The sequence below is a fragment of the Schistocerca serialis genome, chromosome 2 (assembly GCF_023864345.2).
Source record: "Schistocerca serialis cubense isolate TAMUIC-IGC-003099 chromosome 2, iqSchSeri2.2, whole genome shotgun sequence".
In the NCBI taxonomy this organism is placed as follows: Eukaryota; Metazoa; Arthropoda; class Insecta; order Orthoptera; family Acrididae; genus Schistocerca; species Schistocerca serialis.
The window spans coordinates 706,484,756-706,503,272 of record NC_064639.1 but is presented as its reverse complement, the minus strand read 5'-3'; the positions used below and the strand labels follow the sequence as shown (position 1 = coordinate 706,503,272).

Here is an 18,517-nt window from a genome sequence, read left to right as displayed (position 1 = left end):
CATGCATCCACCCTCCGTCGCATGGAATCCCTGATGCGCTGATGCAGCCCTGGAGAATGGTGTATTGTATCACAGCCGTCCACAATACGAGCATGAAGAGTCTCTACATTTGGTACCAGGGTTGCATAGACAAGAGCTTTCAAATGCCCCCATAAATGAAAGTCAAGACGGTTGAGGTCAGGAGAGCATGGAGGCCATGGAATTGGTCCACCTCTACCAATCCATCGGTCACCGAATCTGTTGTTGAGAAGCGTACGAACATTTCGACTGAAATGTGCAGGAGCTCCATCGTGCATGAACCACATGTTGTGTCGTACTTGTAAAGGTACATGTCCTAGCAGCACAGGTAGAGTATCCCGTATGAAATCATGATAATGTGCTCCATTGAGCGTAGGTGGAAGAACATGGGGCCCAATCAAGACATCTCCAACAATGCCTGCCCAAACGTTCACAGAAAATGTCAATGTCAACACAAGCACTGAAGTCAACATTACCTTCCTTCAATTGGGCCAAATGGCGGTGAATCGAGGAAGTACAGTACATACTGATGAAACTAAAATGAGCTCTAACATGGAAATTAAGCGTTTTCGGACACATGTCCACATAACATCTTTTCTTTATTTGTGTGTGAGGAATGTTTCCTGAATGTTTGGCCATACCTTTTTGTAACACCCTGTATAATAGTAAGACAGAGATTTAGGAACCAGGTATTAAATTGTAAGACATTTCCGGGGGCAGATGTGGACCCTGACCACAATCTATTGGTTATGAACTGTAGATTAAAACTGAAGAAACTGGAAAAAGGTGGGAATAAACCGAAAGAACCAGAGGTTGTACAGAGTTTCAGGGAGAGCATAAGGGAACATTTGACAGGAATGGGGGAAAGAAATACAGTAGAAGAAGAATGGGTAGCTTTGAGGGATGAAATAGTGATGGCAGCAGAGGATCAAATAGGTAAAAAGACGAGGGCTAGTAGAAACCCTTGGGTAACAGAAGAAATACTGAATTTAATTGATGAAAGAAAAAAATATAAAAATGCAGTAAATGAAGCAGGCAAAAAGGAATACAAACGTCTCAAAAATGAGATCGACAGGAAGTGCAAAATGGCTAAGCAGGGATGGCCAGAGGACAAATGTAAGGATGTAGAGGCTTATCTCACTAGGGGTAAGATAGATACTGCCTACAGGAAAATTAAAGAGACCTTTGGAGAAAAGAGAACCACTTGTATGAATATCAAGAGCTCAGATGGAAACCCAGTTCTAAGCAAAGAAGGGAAAGCAGAAAGGTGGAAGGAGTATACAGAGGCTCTATACAGGGGCGATGTTCTTGAGGACAATATTATGGAAATGGAAGAGGAGGTAGATGAAGATGAAATGGGAGATATGATACTGCGTGAAGAGTTTGACAGAGCACTGAAAGACCTAAGTCGAAACAAGGCCATGGGAGTAGACAACATTCCATTAGAACTACTGACAGCCTTCGGAGAGCCAGTCCTGACAAAACTCTAACATCTGGTGAGCAAGATGTATGAGACAGGTGAAATTCCCTCAGACTGCAAGAAGAATATAATAATTCCAATCCCAAAGAAAGCAGGTGTTGAAAGATGTGAAAATTACCGACTATCATTTTAATAAGTCACAGCTGCAAAATACTAAAGCGAATTCTTTACAGACGAATGGAAAAACTGATAGAAGCCGACCTCGGGGATGATCAGTTTGGATTCCGTGGAAATGTTGGAACACGTGAGGCAATACTGACCCTACAACTTATCTTAGAAGAAAGATTAAGGAAAGGCAAACCTACATTTCTAGCATTTGTAGACTTAGAGAAAGCTTTTGACAATGTTGATTGGAATACTCTCTTTCAAATTCTGAAGGTGGCAGAGGTAAAATACCAGGAGCGAAAGGCTATTTACAATTTGTACAGAAGGCAGATGGCAGTTATAAGAATTGAGGAGTATGAAAGGGAAGCAGTATTTGGGAAGGGAGTGAGTCAGGGTTGTAGCCTATCCCCAATGTTATTCAATCTGTATATTGAGCAAGCAATAAAGGAAACAAAAGAAAGGTTCGGAATAGATATTGAAATCCATGGAGAAGAAATAAAAACTTTGAGGTTCACCGATGACATTGTAATTCTGTCAGACACAGCAAAGGACTTGGAAGAACAGTTGAACGGAATGGACAGTGTCTTGAAAGGAGGGCATAAGATGAACATCAACAAAAGCAAAGTGAGGATAATGGACTGTAGTCGAATTAAGTCGGGCGATGCTGAGGGAATTAGATTAAAGTAGTAAAGGAGCTTTACTATTTGGGGCGCAAAATAGCTGATGATGGGCAAAGTAGAGAGGATATAAAATGTAGACTGGCAATGGCAAGGGAAGCATTTCTGAAGAAGAAAAATTTGTTAACATCGAGTATAGATTTAAATGTCAGGAAGTCGTTTCTGAAAGTATTTGTATGGAGTGTAGCTATGTATGGAAGTGAAACGTGAACGATAAATAGTTTAGACAAGAAGAGAATAAAAGCTTTCGAAATGTGGTGCTACAGAAGAATGCTGAAGATTAGATTGGTAGATCACATAACTAATGAGGAGGTATTGAATAGGATTGGGGAGAAGAGAAGTTTGTGGCACAACTTGACTAGAAGAAGGGATTGGTTGGTATGACACGTTCTGAGGCATCAAGGGATCACCAATTTAGTACTGGAGGGCAGCATGGATGGTAAAAACCGTGGAGGGAGACCAAGAGATGAATACACTAAGCAGATTCAGAAGGATGTAGGCTACAGTAGGTACTGGAAGATGAAGAGGCTTGCACAGGATAGAGTAGCATCGAGAGCTGCATCAAACCAGTCTCAGGACTGAAGATCATGACAACAATAACATGAAAGGATAGTTTCTAGTCAGCTAATAGTAGAGATACTGAGTTGCAGATAGCCACAACAAAAAGACTCGGGCACTGTTGACCACACAGTTGAGCACCCAACAAAACCAAACATTATCATCATCATCATCATCAACAACAACAAAAAAAAGACTGTCAGAAAGTGAGCTTTTGTGCAACAAGGCATTCATGGAAAATAGACAACATATACACACAGACACTCATGCAAATGCAAATTGTGTTTTCCATGCAGGCATCGTCGGCTGAAAACTCACTTTCTCAGTCTTTTTCTTGTGCATATCTGCAACTCAGTACACCTACTATATGGTGAGTAGCAACTATGCTTTTCATAATATTGTTACATTCCATCTTGGATTTTCCATTGTTTGAGATTTGGTGTGAAATTTTTTGTTGCTTTACTAAGAATGGGAAAAAGAAATTGTTTTCTGTTATACTTACATGATTCTCTATGTGTTTGTGAATTGTGGTTTATCTGTCTCATAACATACATTGTCTGAATCATTTGATTGAGGTTCAGAAGATGCATAAAACTGTGGTAAAATTTCACCATAGTAATAGTAGTAGTAGTAGTAGTAATAGCTGATGTTAACAAACAGCATCATCATAATAATACAATTTTGGTATACGTACATACAATAAAATCTAACAGTGCTCATATTATCATTTTATCCTCTATGAAGTCTTCTATTGAATAGTAGCATTTCCCCTACAGAATCTGCGGTAGCCTTGTTTTTAAAATTTTTGGCTTCTTATTAAATATGTTTTGCCCATTATATTGTTATACAGGGTGATTCAAAAAGAATACCACAACTTTAAAAACGTGTATTTAATGAAAGAAACATAATATAACCTTCTGTTATACATCATTACAAAGAGTATTTAAAAAGGTTTTTTTTCACTCAAAAACAAGTTCAGAGATGTTCAATATGGCCCCCTCCAGACACACGAGCAATATCAACCCGATACTCCAACTCGTTCCACACTCTCTGTAGCATATCAGGCGTAACAGTTTGGATAGCTGCTGTTATTTCTCATTTCAAATCATCAATGGTGGCTGGGAGAGGTGGCCAAAACACCATATCCTTAACATACCCCCATAAGAAAAAATCGCAGGGGGTAAGATCAGGGCTTCTTGGAGGCCAGTGATGAAGTGCTCTGTCACGGGCTGCCTGGCGGCCGATCCATCGCCTCGGGTAGTTGACGTTCAGGTAGTTACGGACAGATAAGTGCCAATGTGGTGGCGCTCCATCCTGCTGAAATATGAATTGTTGTGCTTCTTGTTCGAGCTGAGGGAACAGCCAATTCACTAACATCTCCAGATACTGTAGTCCAGTTACAGTAGCACCTTCGAAGAAAAAGGGACCAAAAATTTTATTGGCTGAAATGGCGAACAAATGTACAACTAAATGAAACTTTATAGCTCCCTTAATTCGCCGACAGATAGTGCTTAGCTCTGCCTTTTGTCGTTGCAGAGTTTTAAATTCCTTAAGTTGTGGTATTCTTTTTGAATCACCCTGTATATTGCCATACCTATATACTGTGGAGTCTGTGCATATAATTTCAACTGGTGTGTTGGTAGCATAAAATTATTAGTATTTTTTGTGTTATAAGTGTGGTTAATATGATTTTTCTCACATAATTTTTGTCTGCTGTGTAGAAAAATTTCATAAATGTATATAGAGGGAACAGGATTTGTAGTTTCCAAAATAATGGGCAACAAGACTGTCTGCTGAGCAATACATATGTATCAGACAATTTTCTTTTGCAGTTTCAGTATTCGAGATACACTACTTGAACTTCCCGAAAAAATTAACTCATGTATAATGACAGTTTCACAATAACTATGATAAGCAATTTTTCCTGTGCTTAAGTCAGTGGAATTTGCTAGTATTTGCATTGCATTTGCAAAACTGTTTAGTTTATCTGATAGGAAGTCAATATGTGTATTCCAGCTTAAGTTCTATTCCATACTTAGTGCACCAGATCAGTCTGGAAATACAAGTTATATGTTCAATATTCTACCACTATACCACTTTGCACTATTCATGCTTATGCCACATGAATTTAACCAAGTAAATGAGGAAGAAAGCTGCTACTTTTTTCTTTTATTTCTATTTTTCTTACTTTTTATTGTATTTTATTTCTTACAAAGAAAAAGCGCTGCTGCCTCCTTGATTATACCAGATAACTGCTGTTCATCTGTTATTGGTTGCTTAATATTTACTTGCAATTATATTATTCAAAGAAAATTTTTGTACATGAGGAAACACTGTACTATACTTCATATATTACTACATGTTATGCAGCTTTACAGCAAACACTCCTACTTGCAATGTAACTAAAAAAAAGTTTTTTAAATCCTTGAATCTAGGTACTCAGATAGTTTGTTCAAAGTGTGGCCAATGTGGTATGTTTTAATTTTCATTTGGTTTCATAGGGACTCCCAATTTCTTACTTTATGTTAGACAGCAACTTGTTGAAGCTGTTCCCATCAGTGTACATAATTCCATTCTGAACTGTAATCAAGAAGGCAAATTCTATTTGAAAATTTTTTGTGTCTATACTGTGATTGTGCAAATCACAGTTCAGCTGGAAATGGTTTTTTTTTGTGAGCAGCAAAAAACATTAAGGACTAAGTTTACTGGGAACTGAGTTTAAAAAGTACAAGAGCCTTAAAAAGGCTTCTGCAAAACGTGTTATTATCTACTTTACACAATATTATTACTGATCACTTCTGCTGAATAAACATTTTATTTACTGTAGGTTTCAAGAGACAATTCAGTAAGAGAGTACAGGTGAAAATATGGAGAATAAGCCAGCAGTCTTTTCTTTAGGTCATCATGATGATATTTTAAGTATAGCATTATAGTCCATAGTTTTTCTCTTTAATTTTATTGTAAATAATAAGAATACAGAAGCAGTAGTGACATCCATAATTACGATACCAGGAAAAATGATCCTTCATTACTCTTAACTGAAATTGATAATAGGTCAGAAAGGGTGAATAATGCGATTACCAAAATCTTTGATCACTTAACCAGTGATAGGAGACTGGTAGATATCAAAGCTAAGCTGAAAAAAATTCCCTTTGGGCAACACCTTTTATTTATAGAAGGGTTTTAATTTAAAACTTGTAGCTTAGTTAGCACAAAAATATTATCTTACTTCTGTTGCTGAACTTTTTGTTTTATGTGACTTTGTCTATATATGATTGTATACATCTGAATGATAAAGTGTTCAGGACAATAAGAAATAGAAAATACACATTTTTCCAAACTGTCAATCAGCATTTATTGTAAATAGTAAATCTAATTCACATCAATTAATAGAATGAAAAAATTTGTGTTTCATAGATTAAGGACCATGGCCTGTTGACAAGACTGCCCAGTTTTGAAACAATAAAAAATACCTGCTCTAAAAATTATGGATGCACATTTTAGAATACTTGATGTAAACAGAAAAGGCTGTTTTAATTTTCATGCTTGATAGTGTATGAAATGTTTGGAATATGAAGCTGGGTTTGTGTCAACCTTTCAGCTGAATACAACATCAAAGATTTGATGAAGACTGAGAAATATGGAAAAAAGTTTATTTTCCTGTATATTCTCATCTGCCTGAAAGACATCTCAGTCTCAGTTATGCTGGAAAAGCCACCACTCAAACATAATCTGACATCTTTATTTCTTACCACTTTAAGAATAACATCTTTCAGATTGCAGGGGTTCAAGTAACAACAGTTAAAAATAAACCAGATGGAACTTTTGATTTGGATGAAATGCAGATGAAAATAAGGAACGAAGATATCCATGAGCCAGTCACTGCTCTCATCTGTATTGAAAATACACACAACTTATGCGGTGGGAAAGTTCTACCGATGGAATGGCTCGATGAGGTATATATCTTTGTACTTATGCTGTAATAAAGGTTGGAACTGTATGCTAAAAGGTTCAGTTCTGTGGTTTGTTGGATGACCATGGGATTATAAAATTAAATGTCAACTAATCAATACTTGATTTGACCCTTGCACTTGAGTATAGCATTTTCAATTAATTATATACAAAAGGATGTGATAAGTCATAAGACATAATAATTACTGTCATTTTCAGTGAATCATATACTACAGATTACAGATAAATTTTACTATAATGGCCCAGTTCAGTACTCTACAATGATGCCTACACTGCGTTTACAATGTTTAAGATTTTGAAACTTTCTCATTGTACTGAATGAAATTATTCGAACAATTGAAAATCCAGGATGGAATGTAACGATGTAATGAAAAGGATAGTTGCTACTCACGAAGTAGTAGAGATGCTGGGTCACAGAAAGGCACAACAAAAAGACTGTCACACAACTAGCTTTCAGCTTACAAGGCCTTTGTCAGCATTTCCGCTATATGGTGAGTAGTGACTGTCCTTTTCATTATATTGTTGACTGGAATTATTGCTCCTTTAAATTACGGTTTCATTATTGCTTTCCCTAGGTGAACCTTTATGACTTTGAGATGAAAATTAGCAAGTATAGTTCTGTTCATATGCATTACTGCATTTCCTTATCAGGCAGCAGATAGGAATTGCTGTAAGGCAGTCACAATGAAGTTGGTGTATGTTGGCCCTTGGAGATCTGACGACACCTGGCAGTATCTTGTAAAACATTTGTTATTTATATCCACATAACATGCTTCTAAACAATGCTCACAACCAAATTCATGAGCTTAGTCTCAAGGAGAAGCCTTCAATCAGAAGAAACTCAGATATTATCATGAAATATATCAATAAAACTGGTTTTGCTTGAACAGAACCACTTTTTTAGTACATCATTTGCACACATGATATAGGACAAAGGTAAACATAATTTACAATTTCAGTAGACATTGTGACTACATGGTCAACACAAAGTGCATGGTAATATAAAATGACAAATCGACATATTACATTTCTTCTAAGTTTGAAAGAAGAGATTAGTAAGTGAGACAGCATGATAAACACAAACTAAATTATAGTGTGGAATGACATAATACCATAACACAAAATTAACAATATTTGGCAAATGAAGTTTACTATGATTTTCCAGAAATTCACAAACAGTGTGGAAGGAGTGGTCAGTCAAGAATGTTTCAACTACACACCAAATGTATTTAATTTTGGTAGGCATTTTAACTAAGAAGCCGTATGGTTATATGACATAACTCTAGTATAAACATATGCCTCTTTTGCGTAAGTTTGTGCTTACTGTGTTTATGTGGAGGTTCAGCTTCTGCCTAGTTTCATATGCATATATATCATCGTTACATTTGAATAGGATTTCTTTTTTTAGTTGCTCCCTTTTGAAAAATTTAGTATTTCACATATATACAAATAAGGCAGAGGCAGTATTTTCAAACTTTTAAGAAGGTTTCTTCTGGAGCCCCTGCATTTAACTTTCATTATCACCCTGATTATCTTTTTCTGTATTTAAAATGTTTTTAAAAAATTGTGAAATTCACCAGAAAATCATTCTATGCATGAGCAGTGGCTACATACTGCCATGGTACATTGTCACCATTAATGAGCAGCTTGTGGTTTGAGTGATAATCCTTGTAGCATTTGTTAGTGTTTTCAGTTTCTTCTCCAGATTGGTAAGATGTATCTCTTACTTCAAATCCTCCTGGAGATGCATGCCTAAAAATTTTGTATGACTGACATTTGAGACATTTTTCCTCCAATGGCAAAAACATCTTTCATAGGATGGAAGTTTTACATGATGTGAAAGTTAACTTCCACAGTTTTTTTTTTTCAAATTTTACAATGAGTCTATTGCTCTTGAACCACTGTGCTAAGCTATGCAAACCAGTGTTGCAGTTTCACGCAGATCTTCCTCACTGTGTGATTTATGTAGAATATTTGTGTCATCTACAAAGATTACTGTGGTTCCATCATGTATTTTATCAGCCAATTCATTTACATGCAGCATAAATAGGACAGGTCCTCGACTCCATATTTTCACTCATTACTGCAAAAACTACATTTTTCCACACTATCTTTGTATTTCATTTCTACATTTACATCTAAATGATTACTCTGCAATTCACATTTAAGTGCTAGGCAGAGGGTTCATCGAACCACAATCATACAATCTCTCTACCATTCCACTCCTGAACAGTGCGCGGGAAAAACGAACACCTAAACCTTTCTGTTCGAGCTCTGATTTCTCTTATTTTATTTTGATGATCATCCCTACCTATGTAGGTTGGGCTCAACAAAATATTTTCGCATTCAGAAGAGAAAGTTGGTGACTGAAATTTCGTAAATAGATCTCGCCGCGACGAAAAACCTCTTTGCTTTAATGACTTCCATCCCAACTCGCGTATCATATCTGCCACACTCTCTCCCCTATTACGTGATAATACAAAATGAGCTGCCCTTTTTTGCACCCTTTCGATGTCCTCCGTCAATCCCACCTGGTAAGGATCCCACAGCATGCAGCAATATTCTAACAGAGGATGAACGAGTGTAGTGTAAGCTGTCTCATTAGTGGACTTGTTGCATCTTCTAAGTGTCCTACCAATGAAACACAACCTTTGGCTCGCCTTCCCCACAATATTATCTATGTGGTCTTTCCAACTGAAGTTGTTCGTATTTTAACACCCAGGTACTTAGTTGAATTTACAGCCTTGAGAATTGTACTATTCTTCGAGTAATCAAATTCCAATGGATTTGTTTTGGAACTCATGTGGCTCACCTCACACTTTTAGTTATTTAGCATCAACTGCCACCTGCCACACCATACAGCAATCTTTTCTAAATTGCTTTGCAACTGTAATTTGTTGATGATTATTGAAGTGTAATGGGATCCATCTCTCAGGCTGACCTCTAATTCTGTAATTAATTATCAGATGCAAAAGAATTTCAAGATTTGTAACACCAAAGGGTTTTCTAAGATCAATAAATAATCCAGATATATGTTGCTTATCATCCACTGCTTCTAATATTTCATTTAAAAAGGTAAAGATTGCTGGCTGTGAACGCTTGTTGTGAGTCATTTATCAACCTTTCTTTATTTAAGAGGCCTGTTAATCTTCTAAGAAACACTTTTTCCATGGTTTTTACGGAGCCTGATAAAACTGAATCTGGCATATAATTAGAAATTTCACATTTTGTACCCTTTTAGATGTCACTTTTGCAGTTTTAAGACTATTTGGAAATACGCTACTTTCAAATCATGAATCTACTATGTCTGCTAGAGATTCCACAATAAATGTTGCACTAGCTTTGATGATAGCATCTGGTAACTCATCAGTATCCACAGAGTATTTATTAGGCAGTCCTTTATTCCATTGAGTTTTGAGTTTCCTGCAGCATTCATTGTAAGAATTTGAGGATAGTGATCACTAAAACCTATCTTTACCATTTGAAAAATCCAGTTCATCGAGAAGACCTGCTGAAATAGACAAAAACACACACACACGCATTCATGGCAACACAGCTCACACACATATGACCACAGTCTCCAGCTGTCACAGTTAGACTGTGAGCAACTAAGCATGATGGGATTAGTAAGATCTGGATGGTGGAGGTAAAGAAGAGGCTAGGGCAGGGAGGGGGAGGGATACCCGGGGGGGTGGGGGGGGGGGGGTGGAAGGTTTGAGGCAGTAAAGTTTGCTTGTTGGAGCATACAGAGACAAGGTGGAGAGAGGGTATGGCAGCTGGGTGCAGTACAGAGCTCAGAGGGCGGGAGGGGGAGGGGGGGGGGGGGGAGAGCAGAAAAGGAGGGATGTAAAAAGACTATGGGTGCACTTGTGGAATAGAAGGCTGAGGAGTGGGAACAGAGAAGGGGATAGGTGGATGAAGGACAATGACTAACAAAGGTTGAGGCCAGGAGGGTGATGGGAATGCAGGATATATTGCAGGGACAGTTCCCACCTCCACAATTCAGAAAAGGTGGCATTGGTAGGAAGGATCCAGATGGAACAGGCTGTGAAGCTGTCATTAAAATGAAGAACATTGTGTTGGGCTGTGTGATCAGCAGCTGGGTGGCCCAGCCTTTCTTTGGCAACAGTTTGTCAGCGGACATTGTTGGTTGTCAAGAAAAGTATGAAACAAAATTGTTGCAGCTTAGCTTGTAGATCATATGACTTGTTTCACAAATAGTCCTGCCTTTGATGTGATAGGTAGTGCTTGTTACTGGACTGGAGTAGGTGATGGTGGGAGGATGTATGGCACAGGTTTTGCTTCTAACTGTATTACAGGGATATTGATACCATCTCTTAAGGATTCAAAAGGGAAAGGTAATCTTTGAAGCTGGTCAAGCTAGAACACAATGGTTCTGGTGTAGTAAGCAGCTGAGCACATAGCTGAACATTTACTGGTTTACTTAGTTTACGCAGGCGCACAATTTTTCTTAAAACATTAAAAGCAATAATCTTTGAAACATTAGTATCATGCAAAATTATTATGAATATAAAAACTTTCAAAATATTTAAATGTAATTACTGAAATTCTAAATCACCTAAAAATTTCCTTTTGCTTTAACATTAGAACCAACAACATTTAAAAAAATATTATAGTGATCCAGGATTTGAGGAGAGACTGGAGAACTGGAGATCCTACTGAATTTCTGGAATGATGTCACTGTGATAGGGTTTGTAGGTGGACAAATCTGACTGCTGGCGGGGTCCTTCTGCCAGGTAATCCTAGCAATTAAAAACAACAATGGTGGAGCATTTGTCAGCAGGAAGGATAATAAGATTGGGATCAGTTGCTCACAGTCTCACCCCAGCAGCCAGAGACACTGGTCACGTGTGTGAGCTGCATTTTTGTGAATATGTGTGTGTGTGTATGTTGTCTATTCCCCCCCCCCCCCCCCAAACCTGCCCAAACCCCCCCCCCCCCCCAACCCCATGAACCATGGACCTTACCGTTGGTGGGGAGGCTTGCGTGCCTCAGCGATACAGATAGCCGTACCGTAGGTGTAACCACAGCGGAGGGGTATCTGTTGAGAAGCCAGACAAACATGTGGTTCCCGAAGAGGGGCAGCAGCCTTTTCAGTAGTTGCAGGGGCAACAGTCTGGATGATTGACTGATCTGGCCCTGTAACACTAACTAAAACGGCCTTGCTGTTTTGGTACTGCGAATGGCTGAAAGCAAGGGGAAACTACAGCCGTAATTTTTCCCGAGGGCATGCAGCTTTACTGTATGATTAAATAATGATGGCGTCCTCTTGGGTAAAATATCCCAGAGGTAAAATAGTCCCCCATTCGGACCTCCGGGCGGGGACTACTCAAGAGGAGATCGTTATCACGAGAAAGAAAACTGGCGTTCTACGGATCAGAGCGTGGAATGTTAGATCCCATAATCGAGCAGGTAGGTTACAAAATTTGGAAAGGGTAATGGATAGGTTAAAGTTAGATATAGTGGGAATTAGTGAAGTTTGGTGGCAGGAGGAACAAGACTTTTGGTCAGGTGAATACAGGGTTATAAATACAAAATCAAATAGGGGTAATGCAGGAGTAGGTTTAATAATGAATAAAAAATAGGATTGCGGGTAAGCTACTACAAACAGCATAGTGAACGCATTATTGTGGCCGAGATAGACGCGAAGCCCACACCTATTACAGTAGTACAAGTTTATATGTCAACTAGCTCTGCAGATGATGAAGAAATTGATGAAATGTGTGATGAGATAAAAGAAATTATTCAGGTAGTGAAGGGAGATGAAAATTTAATAGTCATGGGTGACTGGAATTCAACAGCAGGAAAAGGAAGAGAAGGGAACGTAGTAGGTGAATATGGATTGGAGCTAAGAAATGAAAGAGGAAGCCGCCTGGTAGAATTTTGCACAGAGCATAACTTAATCATAGCTAACACTTGGTTCAAGAATTATGAAAGAAGGTTGTATACATGGAAGAACCCTGGAGGTACTAAAAGGTTTCAGATAGATTATATAATGGTAAGACAGAGATTTGGGAACCAGGTTTTAAATTGTAAGACATTTCCAGGGGCAGATGTGGACTCTGACCACAATCTATTGGCTATGAACTGTTGATTAAAACCGAAGAAACTGCAAAAAGGTGGGAATTTAAGGAGATGGGACCTAGATAAACTGAAAGAACCAGAGGTTGTACAGAGTTTCAGGGAGAGCATAAGGGAACATTTGACAGGAATGGGGGAAAGAAATACAGTTGAAGAAGAATGGGTAGCTTTGAGGGATGAAATAGTGAAGGCAGCAGAGGATCAAATAGGTAAAAAGACGAGGGCTAGTAGAAATCATTGGGTAACAGAAGAGATACTGAATTTAATTGATGAAAGGAGAAAATATAAAAATGCAGTAAATGAAGCAGGCAAAAAGGAATACAAACATCTCAAAAATGAGATCGACAGGAAGTGCAAAATGGCTAAGCAGGGATGGCTAGAGGACAAATGTAAGGATGTAGAGGCTTATCTCATGAGGGGTAAGATAGATACTGCCTACAGGAGAGTTAAAGAGACCTTTGGAGAAAAGAGAACCATTTGCATGAATATCAAGAGCTCAGATGGAAACCCAGTTCTAAGCAAAGAAGGGAAAGCAGAAAGGTGGAAGGAGTATATAGAGGGTCTATACAGGGGCGATGTTCTTGAGGACAATATTATGGAAATGGAAGAGGAGGTAGATGAAGATGAAATGGGAGATATGATACTGCGTGAAGAGTTTGACAGAGAACTGAAAGACCTAAGTCGAAACAAGGCCATGGCAGTAGACAACATTCCATTAGGACTACTGACAGCCTTCGGAGACCCAGTCCTGAAAAAACTCTAACATCTGGTGAGCAAGATGTATGAGACAGGTGAAATTCCCTCAGACTGCAAGAAGAATATAATAATTTCAATCCCAAAGAAAGCAGGTGTTGACAGATGTGAAAATTACCGAACTATCATTTTAATAAGTCACAGCTGCAAAATACTAACCCGAATTCTTCACAAACGAATGGAAAAACTAGTAGAAGCTGACCTCGGGGAAGATCAGTTTGGATTTCATAGAAATGTTGGAAGACGTGAGGCAATACTAACCCTACGACTTATCTTAGAAGAAAGATTAAGGAATGGCAAACCTACATTTCTAGCATTTGTAGACTTAGAGAAAGCTTTTGACAATGTTGATTGGAATACTCTCTTTCAAATTCTGAAGGTGGCAGAGGTAAAATACAGGGAGCGAAAGGCTATTTACAATTTGAACAGAAACCAGATGGCAGTTATAAGAGTCGAGGGACATGAAAGGGAAGCAGTGGTTGGGAAGGGAGTGAGGCAGGGTTGTAGCCTCTCCCTGATGCTATTCAATCTTTGTATTGAGCAATCGGTAAAGGAAACGAAAGAGAAGTTTGGAGTAGGTATTAAAATCCATGGAGAAGAAATAAAAACTTTGAGGTTCGCCAATGACATTGTAATTCTGTCAGAGACAGCAAGGGACTTGGAAGAGCAGTTGAATTGAATGGACAGTGTCTTGAAAGGAGGGTATAAGATGAACATCAACAAAAGCAAAACGAGGATAATGGAATGTAGTCGAATTAAGTCGGGTGATGCTGAGGGAATTAGATTAGGAAATGAGACACTTAATGTAGTAAAGGAGTTTTGCTGTTTGGGGAGCAAAATAACTGGTGATGGTCGAAGTAGAGAGTATATAAAATGTAGACTGGCAATGGCAAGGAAAGCATTTCTGAAGAAGAGAAATTTGTTAGCATCGAGTATTGATTTAAGTGTCAGGAAGTCGTTTCTGAAAGTATTTGTATGGAGTGTTGCCATGTATGGAAGTGAAACATGGACGATAAATAGTTTAGACAATAAGAGAATAGAGGCTTTTGAAATGTGGTGCTACGGAAGAATGCTGAAGATTAGATGGGTAGATCACATAACTAATGAGGAGGTATTGAATAGGATTGGGGAGAAGAAAAGTTTTTGGCACAACTTGACTAGAAGAAGGGATCGGTTGGTAGTACATGTTCTGAGGCATCAAGGGATCACCAATTTAGTACTGGAGGGCAGCATGGAGGGTAAAAACCGTAGAGGGAGACCAAGAGATGAATACACTAAGCAGATTCAGAAGGATGTAGGCTGCAGTAGGTACTGGAAGATGAAGAGGCTTGCACAGGATAGAGTAGCATGGAGAGCTACATCAAATCAGTCTCAGGACTGAAGACCACAACAACAACAACAATTTATTTATTTATTTATTTATTCATCCGGTGACAATAAATATTGTATTGATGTTGTCAAAGATACATGTAAGCCATTTCAAAGAAATGGGACACAAACAATATATACGTAAAAAAGTACAAAACAAAATAATACAATGAAGTTAATAATAACACAATGAAATTAATATAGCCTATATACATCCCTGCTTGTTATTTTAAATGCATAGTCTGTTTTTCATAAGGCTTTAGTTTTGTCGTCCCTAAACGGCAAGTCCTTATATACACAACACTGCTTAAGTATATATTTACATCACACAACAGCTGTCCTTTAAGTATGTAAATGTAATGAATGATTAGGTACAGATAGGGTATTTTCCATTTTGCCTTTATAAATAATATCAGAAAAAATTTATTGACCTACATAGGCATTTACAGAATAAAAACATTGTTCTACAAGAAATTTTTTAAATTCTGTTTTAAATTTATCATCTTCTAATTGCCTGATGTTGACTGGCAGTGTGTTGTACAGTTTTGCACCAATATGGCTCAGATACCTTTGTGTATTCGTTGTTTTTGTTTGCTGAGTATGGAGTGCTGCGCTATTATGGGTATTGTAGTTATGAAAGTTGGCATTTGTCTGAAAATCTGCAATGTGGGTCCTGACGTACAATACACATTTTTATATGTATAACGATGGTATAGTAAGTATTCTAAGCTTTTTGAATATGGGTTTGCAGTGTGTCTGTGGATGACTGTGAGTTATTATTCGGATGGCCCTCTTCTGCAACAAAAAAATTTGCTTTAGGCGCCCTGTTGTGGAACCCCAAAATATTATTCCATATGTGGCAAGAGATTGGAAATAGCCGAAATATGCCATTCTGGCACCCTCTGAGGTACAAACATTTGCAGTAATTCTGAGGGCAAAACAGGCTGAATTAAGTTTCTGTGCATGTTTTATTACGTGGTCATTAAAATTTAAGTTTTCATCCACATGAATCCCCAGCAATTTTGTGGATGTCACTCTGTCTAAGGCTTTGTCACCCCACACCAGATCGAGATTTACATTTTGACATCTTTTCCCAAACTGCATATAATTTGTTTTATTTACATTAAATGTCAACCTGTTTGCATTGAACCAAGAGTGGATGTAATTTAGTACTTTATGAGCAGTTGTTGGTAGCAATTGCTTTGGTGCACTTATTATCACACTAGTAACATCTGCAAATATTATTGCTTTGGCTGCATCATCTGAGGTGTGAAAATCATTTATATAGACAAGAAACAATATGGGCTCTAGGATGCTGCCTTGTGGTACTCCTATTTCTACATTTTTTGCCTCTGATAGTGAATTTATTTTGTGGTTGGAGTAAGTTGATGTCAGTCCTACAACCTGTGTTCTGTTTTTTAGGTATGATTCAAACCATTTTTTTCCTATCCCATGTATGCCGAATGCTTCCAATTTTTCTAAAAGAATGTCCTGGTTCACAGTGACAAAAGCTTTGGAGAGATCTAAATTTACTCCTGCTACACTATAATCTTTTTCTAGATTTTTGACTATTTGTTCAGTGTAGCACATTACTGCTGTTTCAGTATTTTTACGTGCTTGGAAGCCATGCTGATTTCTGTTTAGTAAATTATGGTCATTTAGATATTTGGTGATTCGGTGCTTCCTCAGTTTTTCTAATATTTTTGAAAATGCTGGGAGGAGAGATATTGGGTGATAGTTTTTTACCTTATACTTGTTGCTGTTTTTAAATGATGGCTTCACTTTTGAAATTTGCAGCCTTTCTGGAAAAGCTCCTTCACTGAATGATAAATTGGCTATGTGTGCAAAGGGCTTTTGTCTATTACAGAAGAAGGCCTTCTGGCTAAAAGCTTACGTGTTTAGTAGTCTTTCTGTTGTGCCTGTCTGTGACTCAACATCTTTGCTATATGGTGAGCAGCAGTCTATCCTTTTCATAATACTGTGTTTGCTACTTGTATGTTAAAAGCAGATTTGCATGTTTTTGTCAAAATGTGGACAGTGGTAGATGCAGAGGGTGTTGTTTTTTGAGTTGGTTCAATTACAGTTGAACTTACACTGAGTGACTGTAGTAAATTTATAATACCATCTTTGAATTTATTGGTTTCTGATAAATCGATATTGAAGTCACCACATAGAGTTATATTTTTCTTAGGAGAGCGAATTTCTTCCAAAAGTTTCACCATGTGATTAAGAAACAGTTTTTATTTCTTTCTGGTGACCTGTAAATGCAAATAGTAATTGTATATAGCCTTGGTAATCCGACTATATAGAGCTCTATATCACTTTCACTGGAAAAATTATACTATTTGATAATACTGTTCAATTCAATATTTTTTAATATACCTATAGGAACCCCCATGACGTTATATTGTTGTACAAAACATGCCTGCAAGTTTGAGCTGAGGGAGGTATTTTGTCTCTAATGCATCTTGTTTAAGCCAGTCTTTGGCAAGGCATAGGGCAGAAATATCATTCACATCGTTTAACATTATTTATATTTCATTAAGATTATTGCACAGTGATTGAACATTCGGATGGAGCAATTTGAAATTAGGAGCAGGGATTATATGATTTCTTGCTAGACCACTTAGCTCATTTTTTTCATGGATGGTATTCTTGGTATTCACTTGTGGCTTGTTGGTTCACTGGATGTTGGAATCTGCCTGTCTTTTGTTGAGATGATGCCAATTTTCACTTTATTACAGTCATTTTTCATCCATATATTCATTAATGACTGTCTTGGTTGGTTTCAAATTTAGCTCAGTAAGTGTGTTGCTGATTCTTTCCTTTTCTATTTATTTACTGGTACTGGTCCTAATGTCTGTCTTTTTTTGTTTGGCACTTTCACTTCAAGACAGTTGCTTTTTACCTGTTTGTCTGTTTGTGTCTGTTTTATTTCTATACTTGGTTTTTATACTTTCACTTTTTGTTTGAAAGACGCAAGCCTGTTTCAAATGTCGATTGTTCCACATTTGTGTAGATGGAGTCCATGAGATGCATATTTGTTACTTTCCAATCATGCAGTTTCGAAATTCACAGATACTCTCTTCCTTCACACATTTGTAGGCAGTGTTGATTTTATCTAACATGACGTGATTGACAGATTTCATTTTTCGATTCAGGCCTTGGGCATCATGCTAAGAGATATTGGATGAATTATTACATTCATTTTGTATTAGTTTCAGTTTGTATTTCCAGTGAACCCATCATATTCCTCTGTAATTCTTTCAGAGCTTTTTCAATGTCATTTGAGGCAACAACAACAATTAATTTATGTTTCACTGAGAAGTTTGTTCAAAGATTCTGTTGTGAGGTTGTCCTCTTTTGTACCTTGCCAATGTCTGCAGTATACAGTTTCAGCCTCTACAAATGATGAACCTCACAGAGAATAAAAGGGAGATAGACTTTGTGTGAACTGTTTTTAAGCAAATATTAAAATGAGTTA

General features: G+C 37.6%; 1 protein-coding gene across 9 annotated transcripts in view; it reads left to right on the top strand.

The window, feature by feature from the left end:
- Positions 1 to 18,517, top strand: part of LOC126457865 (uncharacterized) — a 277,897-nt gene that overhangs the window by 164,778 nt on the left and 94,602 nt on the right. For all 9 annotated transcript variants that reach the window (XM_050094517.1, XM_050094514.1, XM_050094513.1 and 6 more), the window contains one exon: positions 6,615 to 6,794. In XM_050094517.1, coding sequence (XP_049950474.1) covers positions 6,615 to 6,794 — 180 coding nt within the window. The remainder of the gene's footprint in view (positions 1 to 6,614; positions 6,795 to 18,517) is intronic.